The sequence below is a fragment of the Lissotriton vulgaris genome, chromosome 1_1 (assembly GCF_964263255.1).
Source record: "Lissotriton vulgaris chromosome 1_1, aLisVul1.2, whole genome shotgun sequence".
Classification (NCBI taxonomy): Eukaryota; Metazoa; Chordata; class Amphibia; order Caudata; family Salamandridae; genus Lissotriton; species Lissotriton vulgaris.
In genome coordinates this window covers 1013785022-1013804628 of record NC_141685.1, presented here as the reverse complement: position 1 = coordinate 1013804628, position 19607 = coordinate 1013785022, and the positions used below count along the sequence as shown (strand labels likewise).

General features: G+C 46.8%; 1 protein-coding gene across 4 annotated transcripts in view; it reads right to left on the bottom strand.

Annotated features, from left to right (window-relative positions):
- GMIP (GEM interacting protein) overlaps nt 1-19607 on the bottom strand; it is a 353361-nt gene that overhangs the window by 57551 nt on the left and 276203 nt on the right. For all 4 annotated transcript variants that reach the window (XM_086961370.1, XM_086961381.1, XM_086961391.1 and 1 more), the window contains 4 exons: nt 10988-11176; nt 10132-10269; nt 9682-9872; nt 7723-7844 (listed from right to left, as the gene is read on the bottom strand). In XM_086961370.1, coding sequence (XP_086817496.1) covers nt 7723-7844; nt 9682-9872; nt 10132-10269; nt 10988-11176 — 640 coding nt within the window. The remainder of the gene's footprint in view (nt 1-7722; nt 7845-9681; nt 9873-10131; nt 10270-10987; nt 11177-19607) is intronic.

The following is a 19607-nucleotide window of genomic DNA, read 5'->3' as shown; positions in this document are numbered from 1 at the left end:
ATCGTCGACGGAAAGCATCGTCGACGACGAGGGAGATTCGTCGACGACCGGCCTCGTCGACGACGAGGGAGCTCCGTCGACGACGAGGGGGCTCCGTCGACGACGAGGGAGCTCCGTCGACGACGAGCCTCGTCGACGGTGCAGGGTGTCCCTCGTCGACGGTGAAGAGCAATCGTCGACGGTGAAGAGCCTCGTCGACGACGAGGGAGCTCTGTCGACGACGAACCTCGTCGACGGTGAAGTGCAATCGTCGACGGTGAGGAGCCTCGTCGACGGTGAAGAGCCTCGTCGACGTTTGAGAACCTCTTCAGCTGACATAGTCACTGAAAGCTTTGGCGACGGTTGGCTCAATACCAGTGGGCCACTGACAGTGGCCCTTTTGACAGGTGGTCCATTGGCAGTTGGCCATTGGCAGTGGGCCCAGCATCTCTTGGCTGCCCACAGTGGACCTATAAACAATGCAATTCGGGCCATGAACAGTGGTCACATCGACAGTTGGCCCGCAAGCTTTAGGTCCGTAAACAGTTGGCCATTGACGACAGTTCAGCTTAGTTAATAGCAGACTCGTCGACGACATTCTAAGTCGACAAAATGCTCTGTTAATCAATCATCCTCAGTGATGGTGAGTTTTATTATTGAACGTTGGCCAAGTTAAGGACCAGTTTCGTTGACGACAAGAAGTACGTCTACGGAGGGTTTGTAAACTGACAGCATCAGCAGTCACCTCCATAGTAGTTTAAGGCTGCAACACTTTTCCTATGTGGACACTGAGGGTCATGTTTTTTGGTTGACCTCTTTGATGCTGGACCCAGTCCATGGTTAGGTTTGTCGAAGCTTGAAACAGTTGGGTTTATGTACAGTGTTCCTGTAGCCTACTTATTAGTCTTAGCATCCTTTCAGCAAGATCCTCCGGATGGAGTGATGTAGTTTTACTCGACACCATATTTTCTTGGAATGGCTTAAGTCTTAGCCAGACTCTTAGCCTAGGTTTCTTGGGAGGCCATGTCCTGTCCTTTGGCGAGATCTTGCATGTCTCTTTATTATTCTATCCTCCGGCGGATGTTCGCGGATTGCCCTCCTCATGTAAGGAACGGTGACGCGCTTTCGCCAAGCCCTTGTCACCAGGATAGAGGCGGAAGGTTTTTTCTCTTTAAATTTTAGATTGGCAGAGAGTTTGAGCTCTGCTTAAGCCTAGATTGGCGCTGGTGGCTCTCTCGAGCCTCAAGCACATATTTCCAACGCCAGACATTTCAACGCGCTTGTCTTGTCTCTCAACTTCAATCAGACCCATTTTTTGCACGGGCGACCAAGAGACATCCTCGCAGCTTGCTTCTTCTTTGACGTCTACTTTCTCACTACAGAGAAGGTCAATGCTTCGTATTGTTTGGGAGGAGAAGTTGTCTACAAGAGCTGCACCCACAGTTCAGCAGGCAATCTTTTAGCTATCTTAACAAGATCAATTTTTGACATAGGGATACGGAATGTGCGTATCCATGAAAACCCCTATACTGACGCTTCTAGAATTTTTTAACAAAAAGGATGGAAGGAGATCATCATTAACAAAACGCAGTGCAGTGCACATTGCATCTCCAAGTTTTGCAACATTGTGTTGCGGAGTTAAGGTTGGAAGAACCCTTAGTTCTTCGCCCACAAGTTCACACTGAGATAATGGACGTACCTTTTGATAGATGTTCCTTCTGGGCCATCATATTGGCCAGACAATACCGAGCCTTCGGTTCTCTACAGTACGGGGATCAACCCGTTCGTGGTGCCCGAGGACAGGTTTCACATTTTATTCCAAGAAGTTCCACCCAGTATCAGGTATACAACTGTACTATTCGACTCTAATTCGTATACAGGAAATCGTTTTTCCAGGAAACTACGACTTACTTTAGAGCCCATCCTTAGTCCATTCCAAGGGGGATAAGGGTGGAATATCTCTGGGATTTAATTTGGTCACCGATGCCATTTGTCCGTTGGGAATTCTAATTGTGATGTCATGAGGACATGCTTTTGAATTTGGCAATTTCTTTTCTACTACGCCTTCATGGTGACCGCTTTCACCTCATCTGCGCGAGTCATTCACAAATTTACTTATGGATACATCAGGGACCGTCGGAGTGGTTCTGAATCAAATACGGAGTTAGGTTTTTTTCCTCTCAGTTCCTCAATTAACTAGCTGGTCAGAAATGTAGCGCTGGATTTTTCGTCATCTCTGCGCAAAATTTTTCAAATGTTGTACCTCAAGAAGGTTTTTCAAATATTACTGCCAGAGGACTTGACAAGTGCACTCGACCTCCAGAGTTTTAATCATTTTCTATCACAGGCCTATCTTTTGGGACTCTCGGTCCACTCCACGTGATTCTTATCTAGATCCTGGCAGCCTATCTGTGTCTGCAATACATGCGCATTCATCATTTCTGAGACAAGTTTATTTAAGAAGGATCACTGTTTCAATGCCTGGTTTTTATCAATATACCATGTCAAGTCCCAATTATTCCTAGTTCTGACACAGAAGTTTCTAGAAACAGCAATCAATGCAAATCCAACAACGGTATGTTGTCTCTTACGAATGAGAAGCCTGCAGCTCTTACAGGATGTTTCTTTTACATACATTACAGTCTATTTCATTAGATTCTCGAAATTTCAACTGGCCATGACCTCCACCTGCATCCTGTTGGTTTCCTTCTGCACAGGATAAAGCTGCTAAAGCAACTGCATACCAGTGGTTTCAGGTCGCTGATTCATTTGAAGATCTCATTACAATCACTCCTCGATGCGAGAGGTCTTTTCTTGGGTGAATCCAAGACAGAAGTTTGTACACAAGGTGTGTTTTTTCCTTCAAAAAGTTCAAAGTGCACAATTACCATAGACGCATCCCTCGGGAATTGGGGAGCACTCTTTTAGGGGCTGAAGGTCTACGACAAATGGAGCCCTCAAATAAGGGGCTTGGTACATCATTCTGCTGAGCGAAGGGTCATCTTCTTTGCCCTCCAATTTTGTTGCGCAATAATTTCAAGGAGACAACTGTATTGTGGCGCATAGACAATACAACTGGTATGCACTATGTCACTAAACACAAAGGGCTAGATCAGTTCTGTTGCCTCAGGAAGCCTGTGATCTATGGGCATGAGCGATACAACGCACACTCAACTTTCTGACGATTGCATGTTCCTGGTACAAGAAACAGTCTGGCAGGCACTCTCAGCAAGACGGCAATTTCCACTCTCGAGTGAGTTTTTCTTCGACGGAAGGTGGAGGCATCCCCACAAAGATTTACAGGTAAATGCGTTTGTCGTCCAACTGATCTCAATCTGCTTCCGTTTTCCACCGATACCTTTGGGTCTCAAAGTTCTGCGGAAGAACAAGATAGAGTGGTGTCGAGGGTTCCTCTTTACCCCTGAGGGCTTCGTCAAAACTGGTTTACTGAGTTTCTCTTTTTTCCATTCGAAGTGCGAACCAGTTCGGTCGGGTCCACCTCCGGATCTGTTTTTTCTTCCAGAGCGGCCAGGTTTATCACCAGGAACCGCCATCTTTGAGGTCAGGGGCCTGGCCCCTGAGTGCCTTTGGTTCGCCCATCTAAAAATCCCTGCGGTTTGCAAGGAGGTGTTCGCCTTAACAGGGACACGGTCTCAAATGGAAATGTTTTTGCGGTGCCTGATATTGTTCGGCTGGACTTCATCCTTTTACTCCTAAAACAGTAACATTTAGCTGGCAAGTTCAGGATTGCCTCATGCAACTCTGATAGTTTTTTATTGGCAGCAGTTCCAGATGCCGACGAGATAGGACCACATCTTTTTATTCTTCAAGATATATAAATCAATCTTTCAAAGGAATTTTCAGAATGTTTTTCCTACACCAATTAGTCAATTACCATCGAGACATCTCAATGTGGTAATAGCGCAGTTCATATGCTATCCTTCGATCCTATCCTCAGTGATGATCAAAATTGACTTACTTGAAAGGTGTCATTTTCTTTTTCTTGGCTTTGACATTCCCATATTAGAGTCAGTTAGGTTCAGGTTTTATCGGTTCTTCAGCCCTTTCATACAGTTCACTATGACTCTGTGGTGGTTCGCGTTGCTCTGGAATTCATACTTTCAGTGCCTCCGGAATTTCTTTCGGAACGAGCCTGTTAATTTAAAGACATCTTTTCCTCCACCACTGTCAACAAATGGGTTTTGCATTCACTTGATATTAGGAGAAGTTTCAAATGTTCTACTTAAATGGGATAGTTCGATGTCGCAGATCCGATCAATTAGTTATTAACTAGGGTACGATTAGTTAAAACCCAACAGGATCTTGGCGAACAGTTGCATTATGGATCTCTGCTTCGATCGATTTTTTGCCATGCACAAGTTAGACAGCTTTGCTAGCAGCCCCTAGAGCGCACTCTGCCAGGGCACTGTCTTCCTCAACTGCTTTGTTTGCTGGAGTTCTTCTCCAGCACATCGGCAGAGCGACAACCTAGGTTAACAGGCATGCTTTCACCAATCACTACTGTTGGTTGCAGCCAGTGAGACCGATGTTTACATGTGTCAAGCAGTTCTATGTAATCTTTTCAACTAAGGTGAGCCTCTGTTCCCACCTCCTTTTTTCCTGCAGTCAGACGCTTAGGATACCGTTTTTAGTGTGAACATTCTTCACTAGATGCATTCTATCATGCTTCGGGCTGTATTAATGCATTTTATATATTTCATGATAATGTGCACAGTTTTACATGCTGGGTTACTATGGCGTCGGACTAGCAAGGATATTTACTGCTATCTACTCTGATTCAGGCATGTGAATCTATGAAAGACACCCCTAATACTGGAGAAGAACAATAGTTACTTACCTGTAAACAGGTGGTTCTCCAGTATTGGTGTCTTTCATAGATTCACATGCACCCGCCCACCTCCCCTTCAGAGGCTCTTAGGATACATTGGTTTATTATCACTCCGTGCGAGAAAATCTGACAGCCTGAGCCTCTGGGGAGAACCTTCTGGTGGGTGCTGTTGCCTGATTGGCTGCAGTTTGGGCTATACAAAATGACAGGGATGGTCACTAATGTGGAAGTTTTTTCTACTGTAGCTGGGGCTACTTTACTTCCTGGTTTAGTATAACTGGTACTTGCTATATATTTTTGGCATACTATTACTTTTTTATGTACCGAGGGACTCCCACTCCGACGACGGGGAATGATTCAGGCATGTGAATCTATGAAAGACACCAATATTGGAGAACCACCTGTTTACAGGTAAGTAACTATTGTTCTTTTCCACCTACTCCCCCATGACAGGTCAACAACTGCACCTGAAACATCGAGCAATGTGTATACTTTCATACGCAAGTATCTTCCATATCTTTTAGATATTTCTTTGATAATGGCAAGGTTGCTAATATACCTAACTCGTTACATATTTCCATCTGATTCTGTTCCTGGGTGCCCGCTGTGTGCCCTTCGTTAGCAGAGGGGTTAGGCAGGTAGGTTGTATCATTTCTTTCTGGTGATTAGTTAAAGTCTTGTTCTTCTTTACCAGTTTTGGCCCCGATCCTGTAGGTGTAGAGGATTTGTTGAGATACTGGTTCCATGGGCTGGATTATAGTTTTCTCATTTAAAAAGGATCTTGATCCCAATTCTGTTCACAGGTGTGAATCTTGGTGCTGTAACATGCTGGTTTAGTTTTGATGTTTACCCTCAGCTTGAAAATGCTTCCATTTGTTTTTGAGAATTGGCTTTCAACAGGCGGTTTTAACTGATGTGCAATCGCCTTGGATGTGACACTACTGCTGGTATGATGCTAATAAGATCATTGTTTCAGAAGAAAATTTAGTAAGAACTTTTGACAACAGTCCTCGCCTTCTTTTATAGAACACAATAAAAAAATTCTGGAATTGCACTGTGCCATATTCACCCTCTGCAAGAGTCCTCACTGTTAACGGATCCAAAAGCAGCACCATGCCACACTATCTGCTCTTTTAATGTAGTATCAATTTGTTTCACTTGTAAACAAAGCATGATGTTGATGTTTAGCTCAGTAGAGGTAGAAGCCGCTTTGAGTCCATTGACCTGTACAAATATCACTCACATCTCCCGATTCCTTACAATGTATTATAGCACTGCATGAAAGTCAGGTTTCAGCGGTGGGCTCTCAAAGTCTCTTTCACTTTGAGCATAGTTAAGAATAGAAATGTTGACTGTGAATCCCAGCTGACCACAATGTGTGATCGTTTACCCTCTCTGTGCTTCAATTTCCACAGCTGCCAAAATTGGTAGCACTTACAAGCAAGGTAAATATTCACATTAAAAGCAGTGTAAATCATAGACATTCACTCAATTGAACTGTGATTAAAAAATGAATTAACCATGACTTTATGTTAGGCTGTTCTTGTATGGTGCAACATCTACATTTACATGGTCTCTTGGTGCTGGTATACTTGGATTGGCAATGTGACATGTGCTTGTTGTCTGCTTTCCTATAAGAAAGGGGCACCATAACTTGTGAGGTCCACGTTTTTGGAACCACCCCTAACACCTCTGTTTGTATGTCGAGGAGATACCTGCTACAAACATGGAGATTTTGTGGTCGGCTCTAGTGCATGGGTACGTTTCTTTAGCATTCTTGGTAGTTTCAGATAGCAGAGTGATGCTTGATGGTAGTGGGTTTCTGAATTTATCAGGTGTCTACTGAAGAACCCAAGGGTAATGTCTGTCTACAGTGATGCTTGCTGCCTCAGTTAGCACAGATCTGTGGCAACAAATGATGGACGTAATGCTGAATGAATCCAACATTTACCCCAGTCAAGAGATATGGGTTAAATCCATTGTTCTTTTGCTCACTACGCCACCCCAGTTTCGACCCAGCCATGTGCAAATCAGTCTTGACCCTGCTCCTCATGGGAACAGTCCAGCCCAAACTGTCAAACCGGGTCCTCCCTGGACCGGAAACAAGCATCCTGGGACTGGCTTCGGGGTAACACCACTCATCAGTCAGGCTAGGTTAAATCCAGGGGCACAGCGAGCAAGGGACCCACGTCTGGACATACCCATACCACTTAAGGTGAAAAGTGCTTCGGCAACAATTGATGAATGGAATGCTAAATTAATCAAACATCCACCCCCAGTCACAAGATCTGGGTTAAATCCATCGTCCTTTTGCTCACTACGCCACCCCAGTTTGGACCCTCCCATATGTAAATCCGTCTTGACCCTGCTCCTCATGGGAACAGTCCAGTTCAGTTAGCACAGTGGCGCCTACTGTTGTGGGTTTCCCCTTGACCCTACGGCAGCATCCCCAACACCCATATGCGAAGGTCAAAGGGACATGTGGCTAAAACTTTAGGTTAGGTTGACTCGTAGAATAGCCTGCTACTGTGATGGTGTTTCTCAGCACTGTCGGCTTGTTGTTAAGGGGGACGACACACACCCAAACAGGATAATCCCGCTCGTCGAACACTGGAAGAAATCCTAGAATTTGAACTCTTGGAATGATGAAATCTCTAATGAGCAGTGACACATACCCTAAGACGAGGATGCAAAGTAGAGACTACATTCTAGACTTTGGATCCTGGGAACATGAGTTCACCTCTCCCAGTTTTCACCAAATGGCTTGACCTGGACAAACCACTTTAGCTCTTTTCGTGCCTGATCCCTTACATGCCAAAAATTGGAAGCCCCTAGAGGCAAGTCTTTTTAAAATATGCATGATATAAGGCAATTATATAAGGCAATCTACATACTTGGATCGCTGTTTGCAACCAGGTTTCTTGCAATTGGGTCTTCTGAGCTGCTAGAGAGATCATCCCCAGAGGAGGACAGAGTTGTCATTGGACCGTATTTTCTTCTCCCAGCAGGTGAGGGCCTAGAAATAGTAGAACAAGAAATTAATTATTTTCTATTTGAAAAAGAGCATATTTATTCCCCAAATATGTAAGAACAAATTGCAGTTGGAGACATAACTTGACTGCTTAAGAGGTCTGCCTGGGTTATGGGGTCGCCTTATTTCCTTCACACTTTTTCAGGCACAAGAAGTCATCATATGATCTCAAGCTTTGCATTTACTTACTCAGGACATTTCTCCTGAAGATAAATGTTGCAAAATGTTTGATCTCCCAACAAACAGGTGTGTACCACAAATTACGTACTCGCACATAGAAAATGGAGTAAATTGTAGTTATTGTGTGTTTGCTGAGGTGGAGTTCCTTAAATCCTTCATATTGCTCAGCATGTTTTGTTACAGAACACATTTGAGTTCTCTAGTAGGCCACAGTTGTGTTAATCTAGTGCCCAATTCACAGGGGAATTTGTAAACCTGCAGCACTTTGCATGGGTACACATTTACAAATTACACACACTCACAAAGTGTTCCAGAAATGCACCTGGAAAGATACGTCATTGTTTACCCTTCGTGTTTTAGGCACTCGTTATTTAAGTGGCAGTTCTTTAATCATACATTTGCTTCCAGAAATACGATTTGTGTCAATGCTGAGGCATTTCTGCATGTGTAGGTTTGCATTATGTACAAATACACATCCTGAAGTATCATCGACTGAAACTATGATACCATTTCTTGACATTTTTTTCTCCTCCCAGTGCATAAATAACTTCCACCATGATGATGACCTTCCACCAATTTTGAAGATGTTCCCATCATGGACAGAGTTTAATTCTTGCCCTTCACAGGAACACATTAACAGTGAGAAGGGATTCTAGAAATGTATGAGTATACCCCTGTATTCCCTAGTTTATGGTGGTTCCCAGACTTACCAGGAAAACATTGTTGTCCATTGCCCACATTACACCCGAATAAGGAATAATACTCCATATTGGGGTAATATTGAGCAAAAGTAAAATGATTTCCTAGTGCAAATTCACCTATTATACATACTCTGCGTTCACAAATTGAGCCATTTGCACGTGGAACTAAAACTTACAAATGTATATGGCTCAGTGAATCAGTCACAAAGGGCTTATGTGCGAGGACTGAATTTGTCCAACTCCTTGATTTTTAAAAACTTTTTTAGCTAAAGTTGAATTGTATTAAGTAACAGGATGGCTGTTACTGTCCCATTAGGACATTCCATGCAGTGACTGGCAGGAACTTGTGCCAGAAAAGTACTTGGCGGGTGATGGTGGAGTGGCTCACCAGTTAGAGGCGGCAGACCCGGGAGCAGAAGTCGGCCGGGACCAGGGTTCAATTCCCGACGCGGCAGGGTCGTGGATTTGGGTCAGCGGACTCGATAATTCTCGCTCCGGTGCCTACTCTAATCTGGGGTCAGACTCGGCAACTCTGGGCATTAGCTTGCCTAATCTCCACAACGCCCCCCCCCCCCCCAACGCCGGGGATGCCTGGCTCCACCCTGGGGACTCCCAGCAGGGACCATCCCACAGGGAAAGCCAGGACGGGTTCCCCAGCGTTGCACAGCACCAGGAAACCTCCGGGTAGCAGCGCGCTTTACAAGTGCAAACATAATAACATAATAATAATAATAATGGTGGGTGTTAAAGGATATATAAAAAAAGCTGTACTACTCCAGTCTGTCACTGTGCAGTTAACACAGAAGGGATTTGATTCCTTTTTGGGGAAAAAAGTGACATTACCTTTCATGAGCAAATGCAGATTCAATGCACAATATAATCTAGGATCACACAGATTGTTCTTAAAGTTACATACAAAAAAAAATATTGTCTGCGTTTACCTTCTCTCTGATGGGGAAAACTCTTCAAACTCAAAGATTTCAACAGGGATCTCTTTTTTAGGCAGCTCCTGGATGAATGCCAAGTATTTCTCGCCCACATCGTAGGGTTTGCAGCTCTCTGCTAAACTGTGGTACTTGGTTGGAATTTTTTCAGAGTGCTTCCGCTGCAGGTTGAATAGGTTCAATGTTACCTAAATAAAACATAGAAAAACAGAATCTATTGTGCACATTCATTTTACAAAAAATTACAAGTTTCTCCACATTAGATCGCAGGACAGTTTTTTCAATATTTGATCAACTCGTAAGTTAGCCCACTTTTCTCATCTCGTCAGGGGTAAAGAATCAACATTTCTACGTGGTCTCTTCTCCTTTTTCAGCTCCTTCAAAGCCCCTTACCTCTTGCAGCAGATGATCACCCTGACAGCTTCTGAACAACATGCATCTACTTACGTCTTTCAGCACCTGGTCCCCCTGGTAAATGAGTTTTCGGATGTGAGATACAATCCTTTCCTTGGCCTTCTCCAAGTCCTGCCGGCGAGCGTTAGCTTCCACTACATATGTCCTGTAAGAGACCTCTGCTTCCTGAGCCTGCAAGGGTAGTAGGTTAGGAGTGGAGATGTATATCCAGCTGCAGAACAGCTTTTAAGGCTAAACATTAAAGATTGCCCGAAAAATACTTAATGTAAAGCAAATATAAAAATTAAAGAAAATCATGGAATACTCAGAATCCAATGCTTTTATTGTTTTCTTATGCACCTTCCCCTAGACTAAGCCTGGGAACCAGGCATCCTTGAAAATGAACTCAAGAACATTTATTCGGATTTACCCTACAGAGTGGGTCCCCTGGATGTTACTTTACATTACATTGACTATGCAAATGTAAGACCCGTGTCCTGGGCCCAACCTGGTATTTTGCAGGTGTGCATAGGACCTCGGTGCATAGTCCCAATATTGGTAGATACAACTGCAAAGGAAAAGGTTGCTTATTGAGTCCTTACACCATTATTGTCAATTATTTTGGGCCTGACTTTTCCAGTATCCTCAAGCCTTTCTTAGCCATTGTCTGCTCTGGTTCCAAGCACTCAATATTTTATTCTTTATACAATCTTAGATTCTTTTTTAAAACGGAGAGGTCCTACTTTATACAGCTTCTTGTCGCATTCTCATAGTGTGCTTTTTTTAGTCAGATACTCGTATAGCTTTTACATTTTTCTTCCAAATATACTTTTCTTTGTAGTCTTTGTTCCCAACATCCCCACAGGTGTCCATAGCTGCCATATTTACAGCTCTTCAGGAACTCGCGTACCTTGGTTTGTGCTTCCTCCATGGCCCTCCGCCGCCGGTCCCGCTGCTTGCTGGAGGTGCCGGGCATCCCCCCAGTCACTTGGTAATACTCTTCCTCTGCCTTAGCGCTCAGTTGCTTTGCTTTCTCTAGGTCTTCGCAGCGCTGGTTGTAGTGAGCTTGGGATTTACGCATGGATGTATAGGCATCGTTCTGAAATCAGAAGATTGACAGTGATGGGCCTTAACTTTTTGCTTAGAGTAAAGACTGGAGTTAGATACAAACGTTATAGCACAACTGTTTCAAAAGATTAACATTCTCAAGTCTTTTATTCATTCCTTGAGGGTGTCTTGTTTTCTAGACCCTAGTGGTGAGTAAGGATGTTTAGCCTTTTGCCAGATTTTTAGGATAGCCTAATGAAATACATTTGCATACAACCAATATTAATGAGGCTCATTTACATAGTCAGTGATCATCTTTAAACTAACGTGGATCAGCCTTCCAAAACTATGAGCTCAAGTAATCATGCGGTACCCACCAGGAACAATGGGAAATCCGCATCCTGAAGTTCTACTGATTTTTATATATACATATTTATTTTGAAAATGGGAAAGTACAGCGAGTAGTTCTTTTTTTCAGTGACTGTGCTATCAGTCGTGGCTGCTAGCCAATATATATGCAGATGGGCTGCACGGGAAGTCAAAAAAGGCAAAGGATTTCCTTAACTGCAAATGTGCAGAAATATTTGTCTTATAATGCTAATGTTTTCATAGGAGTAAATTGTTGCAAGAAGTATGACTGCTTATAGGAGGAAAACCTCAAGAGTATGTGTGCGATTAGTGGTAAAATAAATGTGGAAATACACAACTTGCAATTTTATTTTTTAACAGAATGCAAAGTAAATATGGATAAATAAAGATGAGTAAAAAATAAATATATAGTTAAATACAGACTTAAATGTTACCATACTATAAAACCGGGAACCCTAGTAACAAACTAGGTTTACTGAAGTAGCAAGACAGGTATAGAGACCCTGCCATCTTTGGACTACTCAGAGGAACAAGACAGCACTGAATCCCAACAAGGGGTGTTACTCTGAATCAAGGTGAGTGGTACATGGACATTCCTATGCAACCAACTCTATCGACTAACAATAGTAGACCGGGCCTTGCACCTAAAATGAAAGCCACTTTGAAACAGGTGTTAAAAGGAGAAATGCTTTTATTTCTCCTAACTTGTCCAACTTTGCAAGTGTGCTGCACTGAACAGCACACATCCAAAGTAGGAAAAGTTTTCAAATTAGTCTTAGCGGGGGTGTGGCCAAGTGCGGACAGAGATGGCTGCGTAGCGAGTGAGCTACGCAGTCAGTGAGCCCGCTCAACGATCCTGCCCAGCTATCCTGTGATCCAGTGTGCCTCCCCGGGTGATGGAGGGAAAGCGGTACCGGGTTCGCCTGTCCCTAAGTCTCTGGCGGCCTCCATCGCGACGCAGGGTCCGGTCCTGCAGGTGGGCCTAGACTGGGCCTTCAGCCAGGGCCCACTGTGAGGAGTGGTGCCCGGGTGCGTGCACTCAGGGGCGGCTGGTGACATTTGAAAGTGGTGGGGCGTAAACTAATTTGCATATTGCACCGCAGCGAGCGAGCACAGCGAGCGAGCGAGCCCGAACCACCTTGCATCCATCCATACATCATTCATGCATCCACCCATCCATCCACCCACCCACCCACCCATCCATCCACCAATTCTGCATCCATCCTGCATCCATCATTCATTCATGCATCCACCCATCCATCCAGCATCCATCATTCATTCATGCATCCACCCATCCATCCATCCTGCATCCATCATTCATTCATGCATCCACCCATCCATCCATCCACCCATCCATCCTGCATCCATCATTCATTCATGCATCCACCCATCCATCCATCCACCCATCCATCCTGCATCCATCCATCCATCATTCATTCATGCATCCACCCATCCATCCACCCACCCACCCACCCATCCATCCACCAATTCTGCATCCATCCTGCATCCATCATTCATTCATGCATCCACCCATCCATCCAGCATCCATCATTCATTCATGCATCCACCCATCCATCCATCCTGCATCCATCATTCATTCATGCATCCACCCATCCATCCATCCACCCATCCATCCTGCATCCATCATTCATTCATGCATCCACCCATCCATCCATCCACCCATCCATCCTGCATCCATCCATCCATCATTCATTCATGCATCCATCCATCCACCCATCCATCCACCCTTCCACCCATCCATCATCCATCCTGCATCCATTCCTGCATCCATTCATGTGTCCACCCATCCATCCATCCTGCATCCATCATTCATTCATGCACCCATCCATCCATCCATCCACCCATCCATCCTGCATCCATCATTCATTCATCCACCCATCCATCCATCCATCCACCCATCCACCCATCCAGCATCCATCCATCATTCATGCATCCATCCATCCACCCATCCATCCACCCATCCATCATCCATTCCTGCATCCATTCCTGCATCCATTCATGCATCCATCATCCATCCATCCATCCTGCATCCATCATTCATTCATGCACCCATCCATCCACCCTGCATCCATCCTGCATCCATCATTCATTGATCCACCCATCCTGCATCCATCATTCATTCATGCATCCACCCATCCATTCATCCACCCATCATTCATCCATTCATGTGTCCACCCATCCATCCACCCATCCTGCATCCATCATTCATGCACCCATCCATCCACCCTGCATCCATCATTCATTCATGCACCCATCCATCCATCCACCCTGCATCCATCATTCATTCATCCACCCATCCATCATTCATTCATGCATCCATCCACCCATCCATCCACCCATCCATCATCCATCCATTCCTGCATCCATTCCTGCATCCACCCATCCATCCATCCATCCATCATTCATTCATGCACCCATCCATCCACCCTGCATCCATCCTGCATCCATCATTCATTCATCCACCCATCCTGCATCCATCCTGCATCCATCATTCATTCATGCATCCACCCATCCATTCATCCACCCATCATTCATCCTGCATCCATTCATGCATCCATCCATCATTCATGTATTTTTATGACCCTATAACTTGCACACAGCTTGTCAGTGTTTAATACCAGTCTCGAACCTTGTACTCCAGCACCAATGATACATGATTAATATTAATTGTTTTTAAAAACATGTATTTATTAGACACCAATTTCACACCTTAGTCGGAACATCATTTTTATTTGTTTTTTAGAATATCTATTTATTTAACACCAGTGTAAGTCATGTATACATTTTTATGGTTCGATAAGAGGCTCGAACCTGGTTTCCCATCACCAAAGTCGGCCGTGCTATCCGTCAGGGGTTATGTAACAGGGCTATGTAGTGACCAGCCAATCCTGCGCCAGGATTGGCTGGGGGGGCACCATGACTCCTCGCCCAGTCGCCCTGTGTAACCCCGGGGGGCTGCGGCCCGCCCCCTGGTCCTCTCTCTAAGGGGGAATACACAAGAAAATGATCTGCGCATGCGCGGGCATGTTTGTGCCCAAAAATACACTTGCGCAGCTGCAGCAGCCCGATCCCCCCCCCCCCCCCCCCCCTCCCCCTTGCGCACTCCGGGAAGGTCGGGTGTCTCCCGGTTTCCCGGCCGGCAGATAGCGCTATTTTTTTAAATAATTGTGTTTGGCTTCTAGTGACAACGTGGTGGGTCCATGGGGCTTAGTGGGGCTTCGCCCCTACGCCCCAATGGACGCACCGCGCCTGCGTGCACTGCACTTCCGTCCGGCTCTTAGAGGCTGCGGCCGCGGTGGTCGCCTGAGTGACGGCGGGTGCGAGGCTCCGCTCGTGGATGCGGGGACCTGCGCTCCACTATCGCATGGGAGCGCAGGCTACGGAGGGCGGCTGAAATTGAGGACGTTTGCTGGCTCCGGTGGCGGTGAACTGCGGCTGAGCGTGAGGCTGCGGGACCCGGAGGGGCGGTCAGCAGAGCCTTGCGAACGACGGAGCATCCGTCTCCCCCCGCCCTCCTCATCGGCCCTCGTGAGTAGAGTCACAGTGCCTTTTTTATGGGCACGAAGGAGGCGGTGGTGAAGAGCTGGCATTGGCTGGGAGAGAGTGAGGCCTCCAGGGGTGAATAACTTTATACCTGCAATAAAGACTTGCAGCTCTCAATGTCGCTGAGGCTGAGGGACATGATCCTTATATCTGGCCAGTGAGAAAGTGTGGTGATAGGCCCCCTGACTTCCCTCTGTATTTCTTGCCTCTGTCCCAGGGTCGAGCGCTGAAGGCATTGGGTCTGCCCTTATAGACTGCACCAAAGTTCCTTGGCTGGAGACGGAGGGGCGCCCTGGGGCTGGCTGGTGAATGCTGCTGCCTCTGAGGTTGAAGACTTGTGAACTTGTGAACCTTTGAAGATGTGCAGGTGGGCACCCCCCCCTCCTGCCCCCCCCCCCCCCCCCCCCCCCCCCCCCTGAGTAGCTGCCTGTTGTGAGGAGCGGCGCCTTTGGCATTTCAGGACGCTCTTTGGTGGTTCGAACTTCGGAGTGCGGTGCTGGGCGTCCTAGTGGTCTGGCTCCGGTGACTGGCCCCCGTCTGGGTGCTGCAGCTTGAAGGATGGAACGGGTGAAAGGAGCTGGGACCAAGGGCCCAAAATCGGTCCAGGCAAATAAATTGGATCGATACACGATCTCTAAGGATATGCAAAAGGGGAGGCTTTCTGAAGACTCGGCGAAGGGGACCCTGCCTGGAGAAGAACCTGAGCTTTCCCTAAAAGAAGTCATGGATGCAATAACGGGGTTCAAAGCCTCGCTCGAACACAAGATGGACTCCATGACTATTGATATCACTTTGATTCGTGCGGACATGGGGAAGCTGAATGAGAAGGTGAAGCAGGTTGAGCTCACTTCTTCCAGCCTGGTGTATAATGTCGCCCAGCTGCAAATAGAGGTTAAGGAATTGCGAGACTCCCGGGCGGATACCTGCCTCAAACTGTATGACTATGAAGGCCGCTCCGCCGCAACAATTTACGCATCTTAGGTGTGCCGGAAAAGTCGGAGGGGCAGGCCCCTGACCTCTTTGTGGAGGATCTTATCCTCAACCACCTGAAACCGAAGGGCCTCAGTAAGTTCTTTGTTGTTGAACAGGCACACAGGGTCCCGGGCGGCCGTCCCAGACCGGGCACTCCCCCGCGGCCTATGTTGGCCCGGGTCCTTAACTACCGAGACAGAGATGCTGTCCTCCAGAGCTCGAGGGCCAGCGCCCCTCTCAAATACGAGAACGCCACCATCACTTTCTTCCCAGACTTTACTCAATGTGTTCAGAAGCAAAGGAAATCCTTTTTGTCCGTGAAGCGAGACTTACGGGAGAGGGGCATGAAGTACTCGATGCTGTTCCCTGCCTATCTCAGGGTTGAGGCGGAGGGCCGAGCATGGTTTTTCGAGCTGCCGGAGGCGGTGCTGGAGTGGCTCGAGTACCGGAGCTCTCAGGCCCCAACAGATGGAGGAGACGGCGGTGGAGCGGACTCTCAGCCTTCCTGAACAAACGGCCAGTGGGGTGTTTGAGGGGCTTCCGGGGGGGAGAGGGGGGGAGGTTTGTGTGTAGGGGAATGACATGTCACTGATATGATTGATGGGTGCCGTGGATCATATTTCTACACGAGTGAAAAGAACTCCAGACATCTTTTGGGATTAGATATGGCGCTGACCGGGGCTCATGGACTTCAACCCCCTAAGTAAAAAATGTTTTGTTCTTTCTTTTGAATGTTCAGGGTGACAGGCACTCTGCAGGTTTCAATGGGCAGTTCTAAGCCTAATGGGCAGGGCAACGGGGTGGGGGGATTTTGGGAGGGACATTTTGTCTTATTTGTTGGGTGGTTTGTTAATTTATTCAGCACATTGCATTTGATTGTTACGCAGATTACAGAGGATTGTCGGAGGTTCTATCAAGATGATGGGGGTTAGGGAAATTAAGCTTTTGAGTTGGAACATGAATGGGTTGGGGGGACAAGATTAAGCATGGTTTTGTCCTTCAATATCTTAAGAGGCACTTGCCAGACGTGGCGTTACTCCAGGAGAAACATTTAGTGGGGAACTCATGCAAAGCCCTGTATAGAAGGGGTATGAGCTAATGGCGCATTCAGGTTCACTTCGGGCTCCAGAGGGGTAGGCATCCTGATTCGCAGAACGTTCCCCTTGGCAATTACTTCCGTATGGGAGGATGACGGGGGTAGATATGTTGGGGTCACGGGCAAGTGGGAAGGACAAGACATTGCCCTCCTGTCGATTTATGTCCCGCCGGGGCTACAAGGCGCCACATTTGCAGATCTGGGGAAGCTCTTGCTTACACTCCCGGAGGGACTACTGATATTGGGGGGCGACTTTAATGCGGTCGTCTCTGGAGTTCTTGATAGGCATCCTCCACGGGACATGGGGGGAGCTATGCGGTGGTTCCCTGATTTTATGGAAGCATTGGGTCTGGTCGATGGTTGGAGACTACTTCATCCTAATCAACAGCAATACACTTTTCACTCGGGGGCACACAATAGCCTTTCCAGAATTTAATTACTGTTTAGTTCCTGCTTCACAAGCTTTCTGTCTAACTGCTGTCACACACTTGGCTAGGGGGATTTCGGATCACTCGCCAATGTGGGTCCACATGACAATCACTCGGGGTCCAGCTGGCAAAGTCGCCCCCATTAATCCTTGTTATTTGCGCAACTCCATAATACGCAAGGACCTCATTAAAGCGTTAGATTACTATTTCCTCCTTAATGTAGGGTCGGTATCCTCTTCGTTGTCCCTCTGGGAGGCCTTCAAAACAGTTATTAGGGGTCAGGCCCTTTCACTTATAGCGGGCTTAAAGAAAGAAAGGAACAGGAAGTTGGTGGCTCTTGAGCCTGAGATTGGTTTGCTTGAGGGGGAATTGGAAGTTGGAGTTACACAGGCCACACTACATCTTCTGAGCCTTAAGCAGCATGATTATAAGGAATTGGCAACTGATAGGGCTAAGACGCTAGGCAGGGAACAGCAGGGTAGGCTTTATGATATGGGTGATAAAGTGGCAAAACTTATCGCCTGGTTGGACAAAAAGGACTGGGCTAGTCGCCTGGTCCCTGAGCTCATCACGGAGGAGGGAATTTTGCTTACAAACCCACAGGATATAGTGGACAGGTTCGCGACCCATTTTCAGACTGTTTATACTGCTGTCTCGGCCTGGTCGGAGGATGATTCGCATCTGCTGCTTCAGGATATTCAGCTCCTGTGTCTCTCCTCAGAGGGACACGGATAAACTAGCTCCCTATCTGAATGATATGTATGTTGAGTCACAGGACAGGGGGATTTTGCCTAGGGACCAAAGGGTGGCATTGGTGGTGGTAATCCATAAGGAGGGTAAAGTCATAACTAATTGTGCCTCATATAGGCCTATCTCCTTACTTAATGCCCAATCGTAGATTTTGGCCAAGCTTTTGTCGACCAGGCTGGTGAAAGTGGTGACCGGCCTGATTCACCCGGATCAGTCGGGCTTCATGCTCCACAGAAACACAGCTCTTAATTTGCGCAGGCTACATGGGGTACTGGCTAGAGCCCATACTCTGAGTGAGCCAGCCGTGATTGCTTCACTCAATGCAACCATGGCCTTCGATACTATCGAATGGCCTTATTTGTGGGCGGTACTGACTAAATTTGGGTTCGCCCCCGAGTTTATCAGATGGGTGCGGCTGCTATACACTAAACCGATGGCTCAAATAGTTGTAAACAACAGGGTTTCGGCACCATTTCTGCTCGGTCAGGGAACCCGGCAGGGATGCCCCCTGTCCCCCTTCCTTTTTGCACTTGCCCTGGAGCCGCTTGCGGCATGGCTGTATTGGGAACCATCTATCCGGGGGTTGCAATGGTCCTCGGAGTGGGAGGATAGAATATCCTTATACTCGGATGATATTCTGCTTTATCTGACTTCGCCTCGGAAGTCCCTGATTGTCGTCTTTGATCTCTTGGCCTCTTTTGGCAAAGATTCGGGGCTCTCCATTAACTGGGGGAAGTCCTTATTGTGTGTATTGAAAGGTGACCCTCCAGTTCCTCCCCGTAACTGTCCAATAAACATCAACGCAGAGGGATTCAAATACTTGGGTATTTATATTTCCTTGGACCCCGCTGTGCGTTATGCCCAAAACCTTCTTCCCCTTTGCAGAGGCTGAGGAGTGATGTTGCTAATTAGAAGAAACTTCCACTCTCTCTGCTGGGTCGGGCGGCCCTCTTCAAAATGATGGCCCTACCTCGCTTCCTATATGCCCTTCAGAATACCTTAGAGGTTGTGCCGGCTAGTTATTTTCACAAAGTTGAGGGGCTGCAGCGTAGCCTACTATGGGAGGGTAGACCTCGGATTGTGTTGAATAGGCTGAATCTTCCCTGGTACGATGGAGGCATAGCCCTCCCTGACATCAAAAGGTATTATTGGGCCTCCCAACTAGCAGCGATCAACCACTGTACATATGGTCCGGTGGGTGATCCGGACTACACTATGGATAAATGGCTTCTTCCTGGGGGCGGGGGGTATAGCAGGGCGTTGTACTCGAGAACGGTGAAACCTGGTCTGACGGAGCCAAACAA